This window comes from Bufo bufo, chromosome 2, assembly GCF_905171765.1.
Source record: "Bufo bufo chromosome 2, aBufBuf1.1, whole genome shotgun sequence".
Lineage (NCBI taxonomy): Eukaryota > Metazoa > Chordata > Amphibia > Anura > Bufonidae > Bufo > Bufo bufo.
In genome coordinates, this window is record NC_053390.1 from 40,463,921 (window position 1) to 40,481,168 (window position 17,248).

At 40.2% G+C, this 17,248-nt stretch overlaps 1 protein-coding gene across 1 annotated transcript in view; it reads left to right on the forward strand.

Annotated features, from left to right (window-relative positions):
• The first annotated feature begins 466 nt into the window (after positions 1–466).
• UGT3A1 (UDP glycosyltransferase family 3 member A1) overlaps positions 467–17,248 on the forward strand; it is a 49,274-nt gene continuing 32,492 nt past the window's right edge. Inside the window, exon 1 of the mRNA XM_040420973.1 lies at positions 467–610. Coding sequence (XP_040276907.1) covers positions 517–610 — 94 coding nt within the window. The 5' untranslated portion in view covers positions 467–516. The remainder of the gene's footprint in view (positions 611–17,248) is intronic.

The window sequence follows — 17,248 nt, forward strand, 5'->3', positions numbered from 1 at the left end:
TTGATCCTTACTATGGGGCCCTTACTTCTCCATGTACACCACTGCATTGGACCTTCTAGATTGGAAACTTCTTCTGATGGCACGGTATTCCTGTGAGTAATTTTGGGAGGTACCAACCAACCAAGTCTTTCGAGCTTGATACATGGGTCAAGCAGGCACCGGAGTTGGGAGAGCGTTGTCATTTTTTCGGTACAAAAGGGAAGTGAGGGTATTTTTAACCCAATCCTGCACCATGACAAATTAGGAAATCAAGTAGCTGGCCCGAACCCCAGCTGGAGGACACCCATGATCCACAGCTGCTCCCCGGCTCTAACTCGTTCTGTGAGATGTCTAACTTTCGGCTTCTCAGCCAGATTTCACTAGTTTTAGCTGCTTTTGCCTATGATAATGTCTTGGGCTCAGCACTGAGTGTATGGCATACTGTCAGAAGGGGCGTGGCTAAGCCCTGGACACTCCCACACAAAGCCTGACTTTGGCCTCTCTCCCTGACTCTGCAGCTCGCAGATCATTTCAAGAATGGCTGGGGGTAAGGGGCAGGCAATTTTCCTGTTGTTTTTCTTACAATTTCCACTCCTGCAGACGGCCAAGATCTTGACAGTATGCTTAATCGGTAAGTCACGGCTGCGCCTTAAAGATCTGCTACATGTCTGTGAATTGTTAAAGTTTTTCATAGTCACTGCTTACATTTGAGGACAACCAAGATAATGCAAAGTCCACCTCACAGGTAACTTCACTGGCAGTGGAGCAGATTGTAGACAGAACTGTGCTAGTTTGTTACAATGTATCAGTCTGGAGTCCGGGCTGTTTAGCTCACAGAGCATTGTCTAGACTGGATACAACTGTGCTAGTTTGTTACAATGTATCAGTCTGGGGTCCAGGCTGTTTAGCTCACAGAGCATTGTCTAGACTGGATACAACTGTGCTAGTTTGTTACAATGTATCAGTCTGGAGTCCGGGCTGTTTAGCTCACAGAGCATTGTCTAGACCGGATGCAACTGTGCTAGTTTGTTACAATGTATCAGTCTGGAGTCCGGGCTGTTTAGCTCACAGAGCATTGTCTAGACTGGATACAACTGTGCTAGTTTGTTACAATGTATCAGTCTGGAGTCCGGGCTGTTTAGCTCACAGAGAATTGTCTAGTCTGGATACAACTGTGCTAGTTTGTTACAATGTATCAGTCTGGAGTCCGGGCTGTTTAGCTCACAGAGCATTGTCTAGTCTGGATACAATTGTATACACTGAGAGCAGGACTAGCTATGGACAGGTTTACTGTCTCTGAATAAAAACAAAAGTTGTATTCACTGTCAGCAAGCAGAGACTTTGAAAGAAAAGTCTTTTAGAAAGTTGTATAACTTTTCATTATACAGCGATTAAGCCTCATTTACACATGTCTGGAAAATCCCATTAATAACACAGCCACTTATAGGATTTGCAGTTGTCAGGGTTGTCAGCAGCTTCCACATCTCAACGCTGCCACTATATGCTTACAACTTACTAAAGTCCAAATAAAACAACCCTGTGTCACGCACATAGAGGTTTTCATCTGCAGTCACGCATCTCGGACGGGGTGTGAATGATACCGCCACCTCCCCACTGCACAGTCCTCCTACTAGTCCAGTGTCACTGACTTACAGGAGTAGTATTGGACAGCAGTCATTATAGCAGTAGTACGGAACAGTAGTATTTCCAGGAGTAGTAGGGGGCAGTAGTATTTACAAGAGTAGTAGGGGGAAGTAGTATTTACAAGAGTAGTAGGGGGAAGTAGTATTTTTAGGAGTACATTGAAACTGCGAATGGCTCATTAAATCTGTTATACTTAAATTCAGATACTATAGGTAGTTCAGTATTAAGGGAGGATGAGGGTAGAGAGTAGCATGCTTCAGTAGTATTTACAGGAGTGGCATGCTTCAGTAGTATTTACAGGAGTAGCATGCTTCAGTAGTATTTACAGGAGTAGCATGCTTCAGTAGTATTTACAGGAGTAGCATGCTTCAGTAGTATTTACAGGGGTAGCATGCTTCAGTAGTCTTTACAGGAGTAGCATGCTTCAGTAGTATACACAGGAGTAGCATGCTTCAGTAGTATTTACAGGAGTAGTATGCTTCAGTAGTATGTACAGGAGTAGCATGCTTCAGTAGTATTTACAGGAGTAGTATGCTTCAGTAGTATTTACAGGAGTAGCATGCTTCAGTAGTCTTTACAGGAGTAGCATGCTTCAGTAGTATGTACAGGAATAGTATGCTTCAGTAGTAGTTACAGGAGTAGCATGCTTCAGTAGTAGTTACAGGAGTAGCATGCTTCAGTAGTATTTACTGGAGTAGCATGCTTTGGTAGTATTTACAGGAGTAGCATGCTTCGGTAGTATTTACAGGAGTAGTATGCTTCAGTAGTATGTACAGGAGTAGCATGCTTCAGTAGTATTTACAGGAGTAGTATGCTTCAGTAGTATTTACAGGAGTAGCATGCTTCAGTAGTATGTACAGGAGTAGCATGCTTCAGTAGTATGTACAGGAGTAGTATGCTTCAGTAGTATTTACAGGAGTAGCATGCTTCAGTAGTATGTACAGGAGTAGCATGCTTCAGTAGTATGTACAGGAGTAGCATGCTTCAGTAGTATTTACAGGAGTAGCATGCTTCAGTAGTATTTACAGGGGTAGGAGGGGCAGTAGTATTTACAGGAGTAGCATGCTTCAGTAGTATTTACAGGAGTAGTATGCTTCAGTAGTATTTACAGGAGTAGTATGCTTCAGTAGTATTTACAGGAGTAGCATGCTTCAGTAGTATGTACAGGAGTAGCATGCTTCAGTAGTATTTACAGGGGTAGTAGGGGCAGTAGTATTTACAGGAGTAGCATGCTTCAGTAGTATTTACAGGAGTAGTATGCTTCAGTAGTATTTACAGGAGTAGTATGCTTCAGTAGTATTTACAGGAGTAGTATTCTTCAGTAGTATTTATAGGAGTAGTATGCTTCAGTAGTATTTATAGGAGTAGCAAGCTTCAGTAGTATTTACAAGAGTAGCATGCTTCAATAGTATTTACAGGAGTAGTATGCTTCAGTAGTATTTACAGGAGTAGCATGCTTCAGTAGTATGTACAGGAGTAGCATGCTTCGGTAGTATGTACAGGAGTAGTATGCTTCAGTAGTATTTACAGGAGTAGCATGCTTCAGAAGTATTTACAGGGGTAGTAGGGGCAGTAGTATTTACAGGAGTAGCATGCTTCAGTAGTATTTACAGGAGTAGTATGCTTCAGTAGTATTTACAGGAGTAGTATGCTTCAGTAGTATTTACAGGGGTAGTAGGGGCAGTAGTATTTACAGGAGTAGCATGCTTCAGTAGTATTTACAGGAGTAGCATGCTTCAGTAGTATTTACAGGAGTAGCATGCTTCAGTAGTATTTACAGGAGTAGCATGCTTCAGTAATATTTACAGGGGTAGTAGGGCAGTAGTATTTACAGGAGTAGCATGCTTCAGTAGTATTTACAGGAGTAGCATGCTTCAGTAGTATTTACAGGAGTAGCATGCTTCAGTAGTATTTACAGGAGTAGTATGATTCAGTAGTATTTACAGGAGTAGTATGCTTCAGTAGTATTTACAGGAGTAGCATGCTTCAGTAGTATTTACAGGAGTAGTATGCTTCAGTAGTATTTACAGGAGTAGTATGCTTCAGTAGTATTTACAGGAGTAGCATGCTTCAGTAGTATTTACAGGGGTAGTAGGGGCAGTAGTATTTACAGGAGTAGTATGCTTCAGTAGTATTTACAGGAGTAGTATGCTTCAGTAGTATTTACAGGAGTAGCATGCTTCAGTAGTATTTACAGGAGTAGTATGATTCAGTAGTATTTACAGGAGTAGCATGGTTCAGTAGTATTTACAGGAGTAGCATGCTTCAGTAGTATTTACAGGAGTAGCATGCTTCAGTAGTATTTACAGGAGTAGTATGCTTCAGTAGTATTTACAGGAGTAGTATGCTTCAGTAGTATTTACAGGAGTAGTATGCTTCAGTAGTATGTACAGGAGTAGCATGCTTCAGTAGTATTTACAGGAGTAGTATGCTTCAGTAGTATTTACAGGAGTAGCATGCTTCAGTAGTATTTACAGGAGTAGCATGCTTCGGTAGTATGTATAGGAGTAGTATGCTTCAGTAGTATTTACAGGAGTAGCATGCTTCAGTAGTATTTACAGGGGTAGTAGGGGCAGTAGTATTTACAGGAGTAGCATGCTTCAGTAGTATTTACAGGAGTAGTATGCTTCAGTAGTATTTACAGGAGTAGTATGCTTCAGTAGTATTTACAGGGGTAGTAGGGGCAGTAGTATTTACAGGAGTAGCATGCTTCAGTAGTATTTACAGGAGTAGCATGCTTCAGTAGTATTTACAGGAGTAGCATGCTTCAGTAATATTTACAGGGGTAGTAGGGCAGTAGTATTTACAGGAGTAGCATGCTTCAGTAGTATTTACAGGAGTAGCATGCTTCAGTAGTATTTACAGGAGTAGCATGCTTCAGTAGTATTTACAGGAGTAGTATGATTCAGTAGTATTTACAGGAGTAGTATGCTTCAGTAGTATTTACAGGAGTAGCATGCTTCAGTAGTATTTACAGGAGTAGTATGCTTCAGTAGTATTTACAGGAGTAGTATGCTTCAGTAGTATTTACAGGAGTAGCATGCTTCAGTAGTATTTACAGGGGTAGTAGGGGCAGTAGTATTTACAGGAGTAGTATGATTCAGTAGTATTTACAGGAGTAGCATGCTTCAGTAGTATTTACAGGAGTAGCATGCTTCAGTAGTATTTACAGGAGTAGCATGCTTCAGTAGTATTTACAGGAGTGGCATGCTTCAGTAGTATTTACAGGAGTAGCATGCTTCAGTAGTATTTACAGGAGTAGCATGCTTCAGTAGTATTTACAGGAGTAGTATGCTTCAGTAGTATTTACAGGGGTAGCATTCTTCAGTAGTATTTACAGGAGTAGCATGCTTCAGTAGTATTTACAGGGGTAGTAGGGGCAGTAGTATTTACAGGAGTAGCATGCTTCAGTAGTATTTACAGGAGTAGCATGCTTCAGTAGTATTTACAGGAGTAGCATGCTTCAGTAGTATTTACAGGAGTGGCATGCTTCAGTAGTATTTACAGGAGTAGCATGCTTCAGTAGTATTTAAAGGAGTGGTGTGCTTCAGTAGTATTTACAGGAGTGGCGTGCTTCAGTAGTATTTACAGGAGTAGCATGCTTCAGTAGTATTTACAGGAGTAGTATGCTTCAGTAGTATTTACAGGGGTAGCATTCTTCAGTAGTATTTACAGGAGTAGTATGCTTCAGTAGTATTTACAGGGGTAGTAGCGGCAGTAGTATTTACAGGAGTAGCATGCTTCAGTAGTATTTACAGGAGTAGCATGCTTCAGTAGTATTTACAGGAGCAGTATGCTTCAGTAGTATTTGCAGGGGTAGCATTCTTCAGTAGTATTTACAGGAGTAGTATGCTTCAGTAGTATTTACATGGGTAGTAGGGGCAGTAGTATTTACAGGAGTAGCATGCTTCAGTAGTATTTACAGGAGTAGCATGCTTCAGTAGTATTTACAGGAGTAGCATGCTTCAGTAGTATTTACAGGGGTAGTAGGGGCAGTAGTATTTACAGGAGTAGCATGCTTCAGTAGTATTTACAGGAGTAGCATGCTTCAGTAGTATTTACAGGAGTAGCATGCTTCAGTAGTATTTACAGGAGTAGCATGCTTCAGTAGTATTTACAGGAGTAGCATGCTTCAGTAGTATTTACAGGAGTAGCATGCTTCAGTAGTATTTACAGGAGTGGCATGCTTCAGTAGTATTTACAGGAGTAGCATGCTTCAGTAGTATTTACAGGAGTGGCGTGCTTCAGTAGTATTTACAGGAGTAGCATGCTTCAGTAGTATTTACAGGAGTAGTATGCTTCAGTAGTATTTACAGGAGTAGTATGCTTCAGTAGTATTTACAGGAGTAGTATGCTTCAGTAGTATTTACAGGGGTAGCATTCTTCAGTAGTATTTACAGTAGTATGCTTCAGTAGTATTTACAGGGGTAGTAGGGGCAGTAGTATTTACAGGAGTAGCATGCTTCAGTGGTATTTACAGGAGCAGTATGCTTCAGTAGTATTTACAGGGGTAGCATTCTTCAGTAGTATTTACAGGAGTAGTATGCTTCAGTAGTATTTACAGGGGTAGTAGGGGCAGTAGTATTTACAGGAGTAGCATGCTTCAGTAGTATTTACAGGAGAAGCATGCTTCAGTAGTATTTACAGGAGTAGCATGCTTCAGTAGTATTTACAGGAGTAGTATGCTTCAGTATTATTTACAGGGGTAGCATTCTTCAGTAGTATTTACAGGAGTAGCATGCTTCAGTAGTATTTACAGGAGTAGCATGCTTCAGTAGTATTTACAGGAGTAGCATGCTTCAGTAGTATTTACAAGGGTAGTAGGGGCAGTAGTATTTACAGGAGTAGCATGCTTCAGTAGTATTTACAGGAGTAGTATGCTTCAGTAGTATTTACAGGAGTAGCATGCTTCAGTAGTATTTACAGGAGTAGCATGCTTCAGTAGTATTTACAGGAGTAGCATGCTTCAGTAGTATTTACAGGAGTAGTATGCTTCAGTAGTATTTACAGGAGTAGCATGCTTCAGTAGTATTTACAGGAGTAGTATGCTTCAGTAGTATTTACAGGAGTAGTATGCTTTAGTAGTATTTACAGGAGTAGTATGCTTCAGTAGTATTTACAGGAGTAGGATGCTTCAGTAGTATTTACAGGAGTAGCATGCTTCAGTAGTATTTACAGGGGTAGTAGGGGCAGTAGTATTTACAGGAGTAGCATGCTTCAGTAGTATTTACAGGAGTAGCATGCTTCAGTAGTATTTACAGGAGTAGCATGCTTCAGTAGAATTTACAGGAGTAGCATGCTTCAGTAGTATTTACAGGAGTAGCATGCTTCAGTAGTATTTACAGGAGTAGCATGCTTCAGTAGTATTTACAGGAGTAGCATGCTTCAGTAGTATTTACAGGAGTAGCATGCTTCAGTAGTATTTACAGGAGTAGCATGCTTCAGTAGTATTTACAGGAGTAGCATGCTTCAGTAGTATTTACAGGAGTAGCATGCTTCAGTAGTATTTACAGGGGTAGTAGGGGCAGTAGTATTTACAGGAGTAGCATGCTTCAGTAGTATTTACAGGAGAAGCATGCTTCAGTAGTATTTACAGGAGTAGCATGCTTCAGTAGTATTTACAGGAGTAGTATGCTTCAGTAGTATTTACAGGGGTAGCATTCTTCAGTAGTATTTACAGGAGTAGCATGCTTCAGTAGTATTTACAGGGGTAGTAGGGGCAGTAGTATTTACAGGAGTAGCATGCTTCAGTAGTATTTACAGGAGTAGCATGCTTCAGTAGTATTTACAGGAGTAGCATGCTTCAGTAGTATTTACAGGAGTAGTATGCTTCAGTAGTATTTACAGGAGTAGCATGCTTCAGTAGTATTTACAGGAGTAGTATGCTTCAGTAGTATTTACAGGAGTAGTATGCTTCAGTAGTATTTACAGGAGTAGTATGCTTCAGTAGTATTTACAGGAGTAGTATGCTTCAGTAGTATTTACAGGAGTAGCATGCTTCAGTAGTATTTACAGGAGTAGCATGCTTCAGTAGTATTTACAGGGGTAGTAGGGGCAGTAGTATTTACAGGAGTAGCATGCTTCAGTAGTATTTACAGGAGTAGCATGCTTCAGTAGTATTTACAGGAGTAGCATGCTTCAGTAGTATTTACAGGAGTAGCATGCTTCAGTAGAATTTACAGGAGTAGCATGCTTCAGTAGTATTTACAGGAGTAGCATGCTTCAGTAGTATTTACAGGAGTAGCATGCTTCAGTAGTATTTACAGGAGTAGCATGCTTCAGTAGTATTTACAGGAGTAGCATGCTTCAGTAGTATTTACAGGAGTAGTATGCTCCAGTAGTATTTACAGGAGTAGCATGCTTCAGTAGTATTTACAGGAGTAGTATGCTTCAGTAGTATTTACAGGAGTAGTATGCTTCAGTAGTATTTACAGGAGTAGTATGCTTCAGTAGTATTTACAGGAGTAGCATGCTTCAGTAGTATTTACAGGAGTGGTATGCTTCAGTAGTATTTACAGGAGTGGCATGCTTCAGTAGTATTTACAGGAGTGGCATGCTTCAGTAGTATTTACAGGAGTGGCATGCTTCAGTAGTATTTACAGGAGTAGCATGCTTCAGTAGTATTTACAGGAGTAGTATGCTTCAGTAGTATTTACAGGAGTAGTATGCTTCAGTAGTATTTACAGGGGTAGTAGGGGCAGTAGTATTTACAGGAGTAGCATGCTTCAGTAGTATTTACAGGAGCAGTATGCTTCAGTAGTATTTACAGGAGTAGTATGCTTCAGTAGTATTTACAGGAGTAGTATGCTTCAGTAGTATTTACAGGGGTAGTAGGGGCAGTAGTATTTACAGGAGTAGCATGCTTCAGTAGTATTTACAGGAGCAGTATGCTTCAGTAGTATTTACAGGGGTAGCATTCTTTAGTAGTATTTACAGGAGTAGCATGCTTCAGTAGTATTTACAGGGGTAGTAGGGGCAGTAGTATTTACAGGAGTAGCATGCTTCAGTAGTATTTACAGGAGTAGCATGGTTCAGTAGTATTTACAGGAGTAGCATGCTTCAGTAGTATTTACAGGAGTGGCATGCTTCAGTAGTATTTACAGGAGTAGCATGCTTCAGTAGTATTTACAGGAGTAGCATGCTTCAGTAGTATTTACAGGAGTAGCATGCTTCAGTAGTATTTACAGGAGCAGTATGCTTCAGTAGTATTTATAGGGGTAGCATTCTTTAGTAGTATTTACAGGAGTAGCATGCTTCAGTAGTATTTACAGGGGTAGTAGGGGCAGTAGTATTTACAGGAGTAGCATGCTTCAGTAGTATTTACAGGAGTAGCATGGTTCAGTAGTATTTACAGGAGTAGCATGCTTCAGTAGTATTTACAGGAGTGGCATGCTTCAGTAGTATTTACAGGAGTAGCATGCTTCAGTAGTATTTACAGGAGTAGCATGCTTCAGTAGTATTTACAGGAGTAGCATGCTTCAGTAGTATTTACAGGAGTGGCATGCTTCAGTAGTATTTACAGGAGTAGCATGCTTCAGTAGTATTTACAGGAGTAGCATGCTTCAGTAGTATTTACAGGAGTAGTATGCTTCAGTAGTATTTATAGGGGTAGCATTCTTTAGTAGTATTTACAGGAGTAGCATGCTTCAGTAGTATTTACAGGGGTAGTAGGGGCAGTAGTATTTACAGGAGTAGCATGCTTCAGTAGTATTTACAGGAGTAGCATGGTTCAGTAGTATTTACAGGAGTAGCATGCTTCAGTAGTATTTACAGGAGTGGCATGCTTCAGTAGTATTTACAGGAGTAGCATGCTTCAGTAGTATTTACAGGGGTAGCATTCTTCAGTAGTATTTACAGGAGTAGCATGCTTCAGTAGTATTTACAGGGGTAGTAGGGGCAGTAGTATTTACAGGAGTAGCATGCTTCAGTAGTATTTACAGGAGTAGCATGCTTCAGTAGTATTTACAGGAGTAGCATGCTTCAGTAGTATTTACAGGAGTGGCATGCTTCAGTAGTATTTACAGGAGTAGCATGCTTCAGTAGTATTTACAGGAGTGGCGTGCTTCAGTAGTATTTACAGGAGTGGCATGCTTCAGTAGTATTTACAGTAGTATGCTTCAGTAGTATTTACAGGGGTAGCATTCTTCAGTAGTATTTACTGGAGTAGTATGCTTCAGTAGTATTTACAGGGGTAGTAGGGGCAGTAGTATTTACAGGAGTGGCATGCTTCAGTAGTATTTACAGGAGTAGCGTGCTTCAGTAGTATTTACAGGAGTGGTGTGCTTCAGTAGTATTTACAGGAGTAGTATGCTTCAGTAGTATTTACAGGAGTAGTATGCTTCAGTAGTATTTACAGGGGTAGCATTCTTCAGTAGTATTTACAGGAGTAGTATGCTTCAGTAGTATTTACAGGGGTAGTAGGGGCAGTAGTATTTACAGGAGTAGCATGCTTCAGTAGTATTTACAGGAGCAGTATGCTTCAGTAGTATTTACAGGGGTAGCATTCTTCAGTAGTATTTACAGGAGTAGTATGCTTCAGTAGTATTTACAGGGGTAGTAGGGGCAGTAGTATTTACAGGAGTAGCATGCTTTTAGTAGTATTTACAGGAGTAGCATGCTTCAGTAGTATTTACCGGGGTAGTCGGGGCAGTAGTATTTACAGGAGTAGTATGCTTCAGTAGTATTTACAGGAGCAGTATGCTTCAGTAGTATTTACAGGGGTAGCATTCTTCAGTAGTATTTACAGGAGTAGTATGCTTCAGTAGTATTTACAGGGGTAGTAGGGGCAGTAGTATTTACAGGAGTAGCATGCTTCAGTAGTATTTACAGGAGTAGCATGCTTCAGTAGTATTTACAGGAGTAGCATGCTTCAGTAGTATTTACAGGAGTAGCATGCTTCAGTAGTATTTACAGGAGTAGCATGCTTCAGTAGTATTTACAGGAGTAGCATGCTTCAGTAGTATTTACAGGGGTAGTAGGGGCAGTAGTATTTACAGGAGTAGCATGCTTCAGTAGTATTTACAGGAGTAGTATGCTTCAGTAGTATTTACAGGAGTAGCATGCTTCAGTAGTATTTACAGGAGTAGCATGCTTCAGTAGTATTTACAGGAGTAGCATGCTTCAGTAGTATTTACAGGAGTGGTATGCTTCAGTAGTATTTACAGGAGTGGCATGCTTCAGTAGTATTTACAGGAGTGGCATGCTTCAGTAGTATTTACAGGAGTAGCATGCTTCAGTAGTATTTACAGGGGTAGCATGCTTCAGTAGTATTTACAGGAGTGGCATGCTTCAGTAGTATTTACAGGAGTGGCATGCTTCAGTAGTATTTACAGGAGTAGCATGCTTCAGTAGTATTTACAGGGGTAGCATGCTTCAGTAGTATTTACAGGGGTAGCATTCTTCAGTAGTATTTACAGGAGTAGTATGCTTCAGTAGTATTTACAGGGGTAGTAGGGGCAGTAGTATTTACAGGAGTAGCATGCTTCAGTAGTATTTACAGGAGTAGCATGCTTCAGTAGTATTTACAGGAGTAGCATGCTTCAGTAGTATTTACAGGAGTAGCATGCTTCAGTAGTATTTACAGGAGTAGCATGCTTCAGTAGTATTTACAGGAGTAGCATGCTTCAGTAGTATTTACAGGAGTAGTATGCTTCAGTAGTATTTACAGGAGTAGCATGCTTCAGTAGTATTTACAGGAGTAGCATGCTTCAGTAGTATTTACAGGAGTAGCATGCTTCAGTAGTATTTACAGGAGTAGCATGCTTCAGTAGTATTTACAGGAGTGGTATGCTTCAGTAGTATTTACAGGAGTGGCATGCTTCAGTAGTATTTACAGGAGTAGCATGCTTCAGTAGTATTTACAGGAGTGGTATGCTTCAGTAGTATTTACAGGAGTGGCATGCTTCAGTAGTATTTACAGGAGTGGCATGCTTCAGTAGTATTTACAGGAGTAGCATGCTTCAGTAGTATTTACAGGGGTAGCATGCTTCAGTAGTATTTACAGGGGTAGCATTCTTCAGTAGTATTTACAGGAGTAGTATGCTTCAGTAGTATTTACAGGGGTAGTAGGGGCAGTAGTATTTACAGGAGTAGCATGCTTCAGTAGTATTTACAGGAGTAGCATGCTTCAGTAGTATTAACAGGAGTAGCATGCTTCAGTAGTATTTACAGGAGTAGCATGCTTCAGTAGTATTTACAGGAGTAGTATGCTTCAGTAGTATTTACAGGAGTAGCATGCTTCAGTAGTATTTACAGGAGTAGCATGCTTCAGTAGTATTTACAGGAGTAGCATGCTTCAGTAGTATTTACAGGGGTAGTAGGGGCAGTAGTATTTACAGGAGTAGCATGCTTCAGTAGTATTTACAGGAGTAGCATGCTTCAGTAGTATTTACAGGAGTAGCATGCTTCAGTAGTATTTACAGGAGTAGTATGCTTCAGTAGTATTTACAGGAGTAGTATGCTTCAGTAGTATTTACAGGAGTAGTATGCTTCAGTAGTATTTACAGGAGTAGCATGCTTCAGTAGTATTTACAGGAGTAGCATGCTTCAGTAGTATTTACAGGGGTAGTAGGGGCAGTAGTATTTACAGGAGTAGCATGCTTCAGTAGTATTTACAGGAGTAGCATGCTTCAGTAGTATTTACAGGAGTAGCATGCTTCAGTAGTATTTACAGGAGTAGCATGCTTCAGTAGAATTTACAGGAGTAGCATGCTTCAGTAGTATTTACAGGAGTAGCATGCTTCAGTAGTATTTACAGGAGTAGCATGCTTCAGTAGTATTTACAGGAGTAGCATGCTTCAGTAGTATTTACAGGAGTAGCATGCTTCAGTAGTATTTACAGGAGTAGTATGCTCCAGTAGTATTTACAGGAGTAGCATGCTTCAGTAGTATTTACAGGAGTAGTATGCTTCAGTAGTATTTACAGGAGTAGTATGCTTCAGTAGTATTTACAGGAGTAGCATGCTTCAGTAGTATTTACAGGAGTGGTATGCTTCAGTAGTATTTACAGGAGTGGCATGCTTCAGTAGTATTTACAGGAGTGGCATGCTTCAGTAGTATTTACAGGAGTAGCATGCTTCAGTAGTATTTACAGGAGTAGTATGCTTCAGTAGTATTTACAGGAGTAGTATGCTTCAGTAGTATTTACAGGGGTAGCATTCTTCAGTAGTATTTACAGGAGTAGTATGCTTCAGTAGTATTTACAGGGGTAGTAGGGGCAGTAGTATTTACAGGAGTAGCATGCTTCAGTAGTATTTACAGGAGCAGTATGCTTCAGTAGTATTTACAGGAGTAGTATGCTTCAGTAGTATTTACAGGAGTAGTATGCTTCAGTAGTATTTACAGGGGTAGTAGGGGCAGTAGTATTTACAGGAGTAGCATGCTTCAGTAGTATTTACAGGAGCAGTATGCTTCAGTAGTATTTACAGGAGCAGTATGCTTCAGTAGTATTTACAGGGGTAGCATTCTTCAGTAGTATTTACAGGAGTAGTATGCTTCAGTAGTATTTACAGGGGTAGTAGGGGCAGTAGTATTTACAGGAGTAGCATGCTTCAGTAGTATTTACAGGAGCAGTATGCTTCAGTAGTATTTACAGGAGCAGTATGCTTCAGTAGTATTTACAGGGGTAGCATTCTTCAGTAGTATTTACAGGAGTAGTATGCTTCAGTAGTATTTACAGGGGTAGTAGGGGCAGTAGTATTTACAGGAGTAGCATGCTTCAGTAGTATTTACAGGAGTAGCATGCTTCAGTAGTATTTACAGGAGTAGCATGCTTCAGTAGTATTTACAGGAGTAGTATGCTTCAGTAGTATTTATAGGGGTAGCATTCTTTAGTAGTATTTACAGGAGTAGCATGCTTCAGTAGTATTTACAGGGGTAGTAGGGGCAGTAGTATTTACAGGAGTAGCATGCTTCAGTAGTATTTACAGGAGTAGCATGGTTCAGTAGTATTTACAGGAGTAGCATGCTTCAGTAGTATTTACAGGAGTGGCATGCTTCAGTAGTATTTACAGGAGTAGCATGCTTCAGTAGTATTTACAGGAGTAGCATGCTTCAGTAGTATTTACAGGAGTAGTATGCTTCAGTAGTATTTATAGGGGTAGCATTCTTTAGTAGAATTTACAGGAGTAGCATGCTTCAGTAGTATTTACAGGGGTAGTAGGGGCAGTAGTATTTACAGGAGTAGCATGCTTCAGTAGTATTTACAGGAGTAGCATGGTTCAGTAGTATTTACAGGAGTAGCATGCTTCAGTAGTATTTACAGGAGTGGCATGCTTCAGTAGTATTTACAGGAGTAGCATGCTTCAGTAGTATTTACAGGAGTAGCATGCTTCAGTAGTATTTACAGGAGTAGCATGCTTCAGTAGTATTTACAGGGGTAGCATTCTTCAGTAGTATTTACAGGAGTAGCATGCTTCAGTAGTATTTACAGGGGTAGCATTCTTCAATAGTATTTACAGGAGTAGCATGCTTCAGTAGTATTTACAGGAGTAGCATGCTTCAGTAGTATTTACAGGAGTAGCATGCTTCAGTAGTATTTACAGGAGTGGCATGCTTCAGTAGTATTTACAGGAGTAGCATGCTTCAGTAGTATTTACAGGAGTGGCGTGCTTCAGTAGTATTTACAGGAGTGGCATGCTTCAGTAGTATTTACAGTAGTATGCTTCAGTAGTATTTACAGGGGTAGCATTCTTCAGTAGTATTTACAGGAGTAGTATGCTTCAGTAGTATTTACAGGGGTAGTAGGGGCAGTAGTATTTACAGGAGTGGCATGCTTCAGTAGTATTTACAGGAGTAGCGTGCTTCAGTAGTATTTACAGGAGTGGTGTGCTTCAGTAGTATTTACAGGAGTAGTATGCTTCAGTAGTATTTACAGGAGTAGTATGCTTCAGTAGTATTTACAGGGGTAGCATTCTTCAGTAGTATTTACAGGAGTAGTATGCTTCAGTAGTATTTACAGGGGTAGTAGGGGCAGTAGTATTTACAGGAGTAGCATGCTTCAGTAGTATTTACAGGAGCAGTATGCTTCAGTAGTATTTACAGGGGTAGCATTCTTCAGTAGTATTTACAGGAGTAGTATGCTTCAGTAGTATTTACAGGGGTAGTAGGGGCAGTAGTATTTACAGGAGTAGCATGCTTTTAGTAGTATTTACAGGAGTAGCATGCTTCAGTAGTATTTACCGGGGTAGTCGGGGCAGTAGTATTTACAGGAGTAGTATGCTTCAGTAGTATTTACAGGAGCAGTATGCTTCAGTAGTATTTACAGGGGTAGCATTCTTCAGTAGTATTTACAGGAGTAGTATGCTTCAGTAGTATTTACAGGGGTAGTAGGGGCAGTAGTATTTACAGGAGTAGCATGCTTCAGTAGTATTTACAGGAGTAGCATGCTTCAGTAGTATTTACAGGAGTAGCATGCTTCAGTAGTATTTACAGGAGTAGCATGCTTCAGTAGTATTTACAGGAGTAGCATGCTTCAGTAGTATTTACAGGAGTAGCATGCTTCAGTAGTATTTACAGGGGTAGTAGGGGCAGTAGTATTTACAGGAGTAGCATGCTTCAGTAGTATTTACAGGAGTAGTATGCTTCAGTAGTATTTACAGGAGTAGCATGCTTCAGTAGTATTTACAGGAGTAGCATGCTTCAGTAGTATTTACAGGAGTAGCATGCTTCAGTAGTATTTACAGGAGTGGTATGCTTCAGTAGTATTTACAGGAGTGGCATGCTTCAGTAGTATTTACAGGAGTGGCATGCTTCAGTAGTATTTACAGGAGTAGCATGCTTCAGTAGTATTTACAGGGGTAGCATGCTTCAGTAGTATTTACAGGAGTGGCATGCTTCAGTAGTATTTACAGGAGTGGCATGCTTCAGTAGTATTTACAGGAGTAGCATGCTTCAGTAGTATTTACAGGGGTAGCATGCTTCAGTAGTATTTACAGGGGTAGCATTCTTCAGTAGTATTTACAGGAGTAGTATGCTTCAGTAGTATTTACAGGGGTAGTAGGGGCAGTAGTATTTACAGGAGTAGCATGCTTCAGTAGTATTTACAGGAGTAGCATGCTTCAGTAGTATTTACAGGAGTAGCATGCTTCAGTAGTATTTACAGGAGTAGCATGCTTCAGTAGTATTTACAGGGGTAGTAGGGGCAGTAGTATTTACAGGAGTAGCATGCTTCAGTAGTATTTACAGGAGTAGTATGCTTCAGTAGTATTTACAGGAGTAGCATGCTTCAGTAGTATTTACAGGAGTAGCATGCTTCAGTAGTATTTACAGGAGTAGCATGCTTCAGTAGTATTTACAGGAGTAGCATGCTTCAGTAGTATTTACAGGAGTGGTATGCTTCAGTAGTATTTACAGGAGTGGCATGCTTCAGTAGTATTTACAGGAGTGGTATGCTTCAGTAGTATTTACAGGAGTGGCATGCTTCAGTAGTATTTACAGGAGTGGCATGCTTCAGTAGTATTTACAGGAGTAGCATGCTTCAGTAGTATTTACAGGGGTAGCATGCTTCAGTAGTATTTACAGGGGTAGCATTCTTCAGTAGTATTTACAGGAGTAGTATGCTTCAGTAGTATTTACAGGGGTAGTAGGGGCAGTAGTATTTACAGGAGTAGCATGCTTCAGTAGTATTTACAGGAGTAGCATGCTTCAGTAGTATTTACAGGAGTAGCATGCTTCAGTAGTATTTACAGGAGTAGCATGCTTCAGTAGTATTTACAGGAGTAGCATGCTTCAGTAGTATTTACAGGAGTAGTATGCTTCAGTAGTATTTACAGGAGTAGCATGCTTCAGTAGTATTTACAGGAGTAGCATGCTTCAGTAGTATTTACAGGAGTAGCATGCTTCAGTAGTATTTACAGGAGTGGTATGCTTCAGTAGTATTTACAGGAGTGGCATGCTTCAGTAGTATTTACAGGGGTAGTAGGGGCAGTAGTATTTACAGGAGTAGCATGCTTCAGTAGTATTTACAGGAGTAGCATGCTTCAGTAGTATTTACAGGAGTGGCATGCTTCAGTAGTATTTACAGGAGTGGCATGCTTCAGTAGTATTTACAGGAGTAGCATGATTCAGTAGTATTTACAGGAGTAGCATGCTTCAGTAGTATTTTTTTTAAACTCGTTTTATTGAATGAATCATCAGAAAAGTTCAAAGAACATCAGCTTACATGAAGTTCAATAAGACATTCAAATACATAAACAGTACCATAGACATAGCGATGTCAGCAAAGGTGAAGAGACAATTCACATATGTAAAACATGTACAGAGCAATCAGATTTGACAGGACACATATTTGTAATGAGTACATAATCATCTATCTTAATATTGCGTAAAGATTATCCGAAAATCTAGGGGCTGAATACATAGTTTGCATAGATGAACACCAGGGTCCCCATACTTTTATTAAACTTCTGAGCACAACCCCGATTCTTGAATACAATATTCTCATAGGATACTACATTGTTCACAAGTACTTTCCATTGGTTAAGGGAAGGTCGTCTATCACCCATCCAGCGAATCGCAATAGCTTTCCGTGCTAGAAACAATGTTTCTCTCACGAGTATTCCAACATGATGAGGGTATACCTCTTTATCAAGTATACCAAACAGGCACACTTGTGGTGCTAATGCTA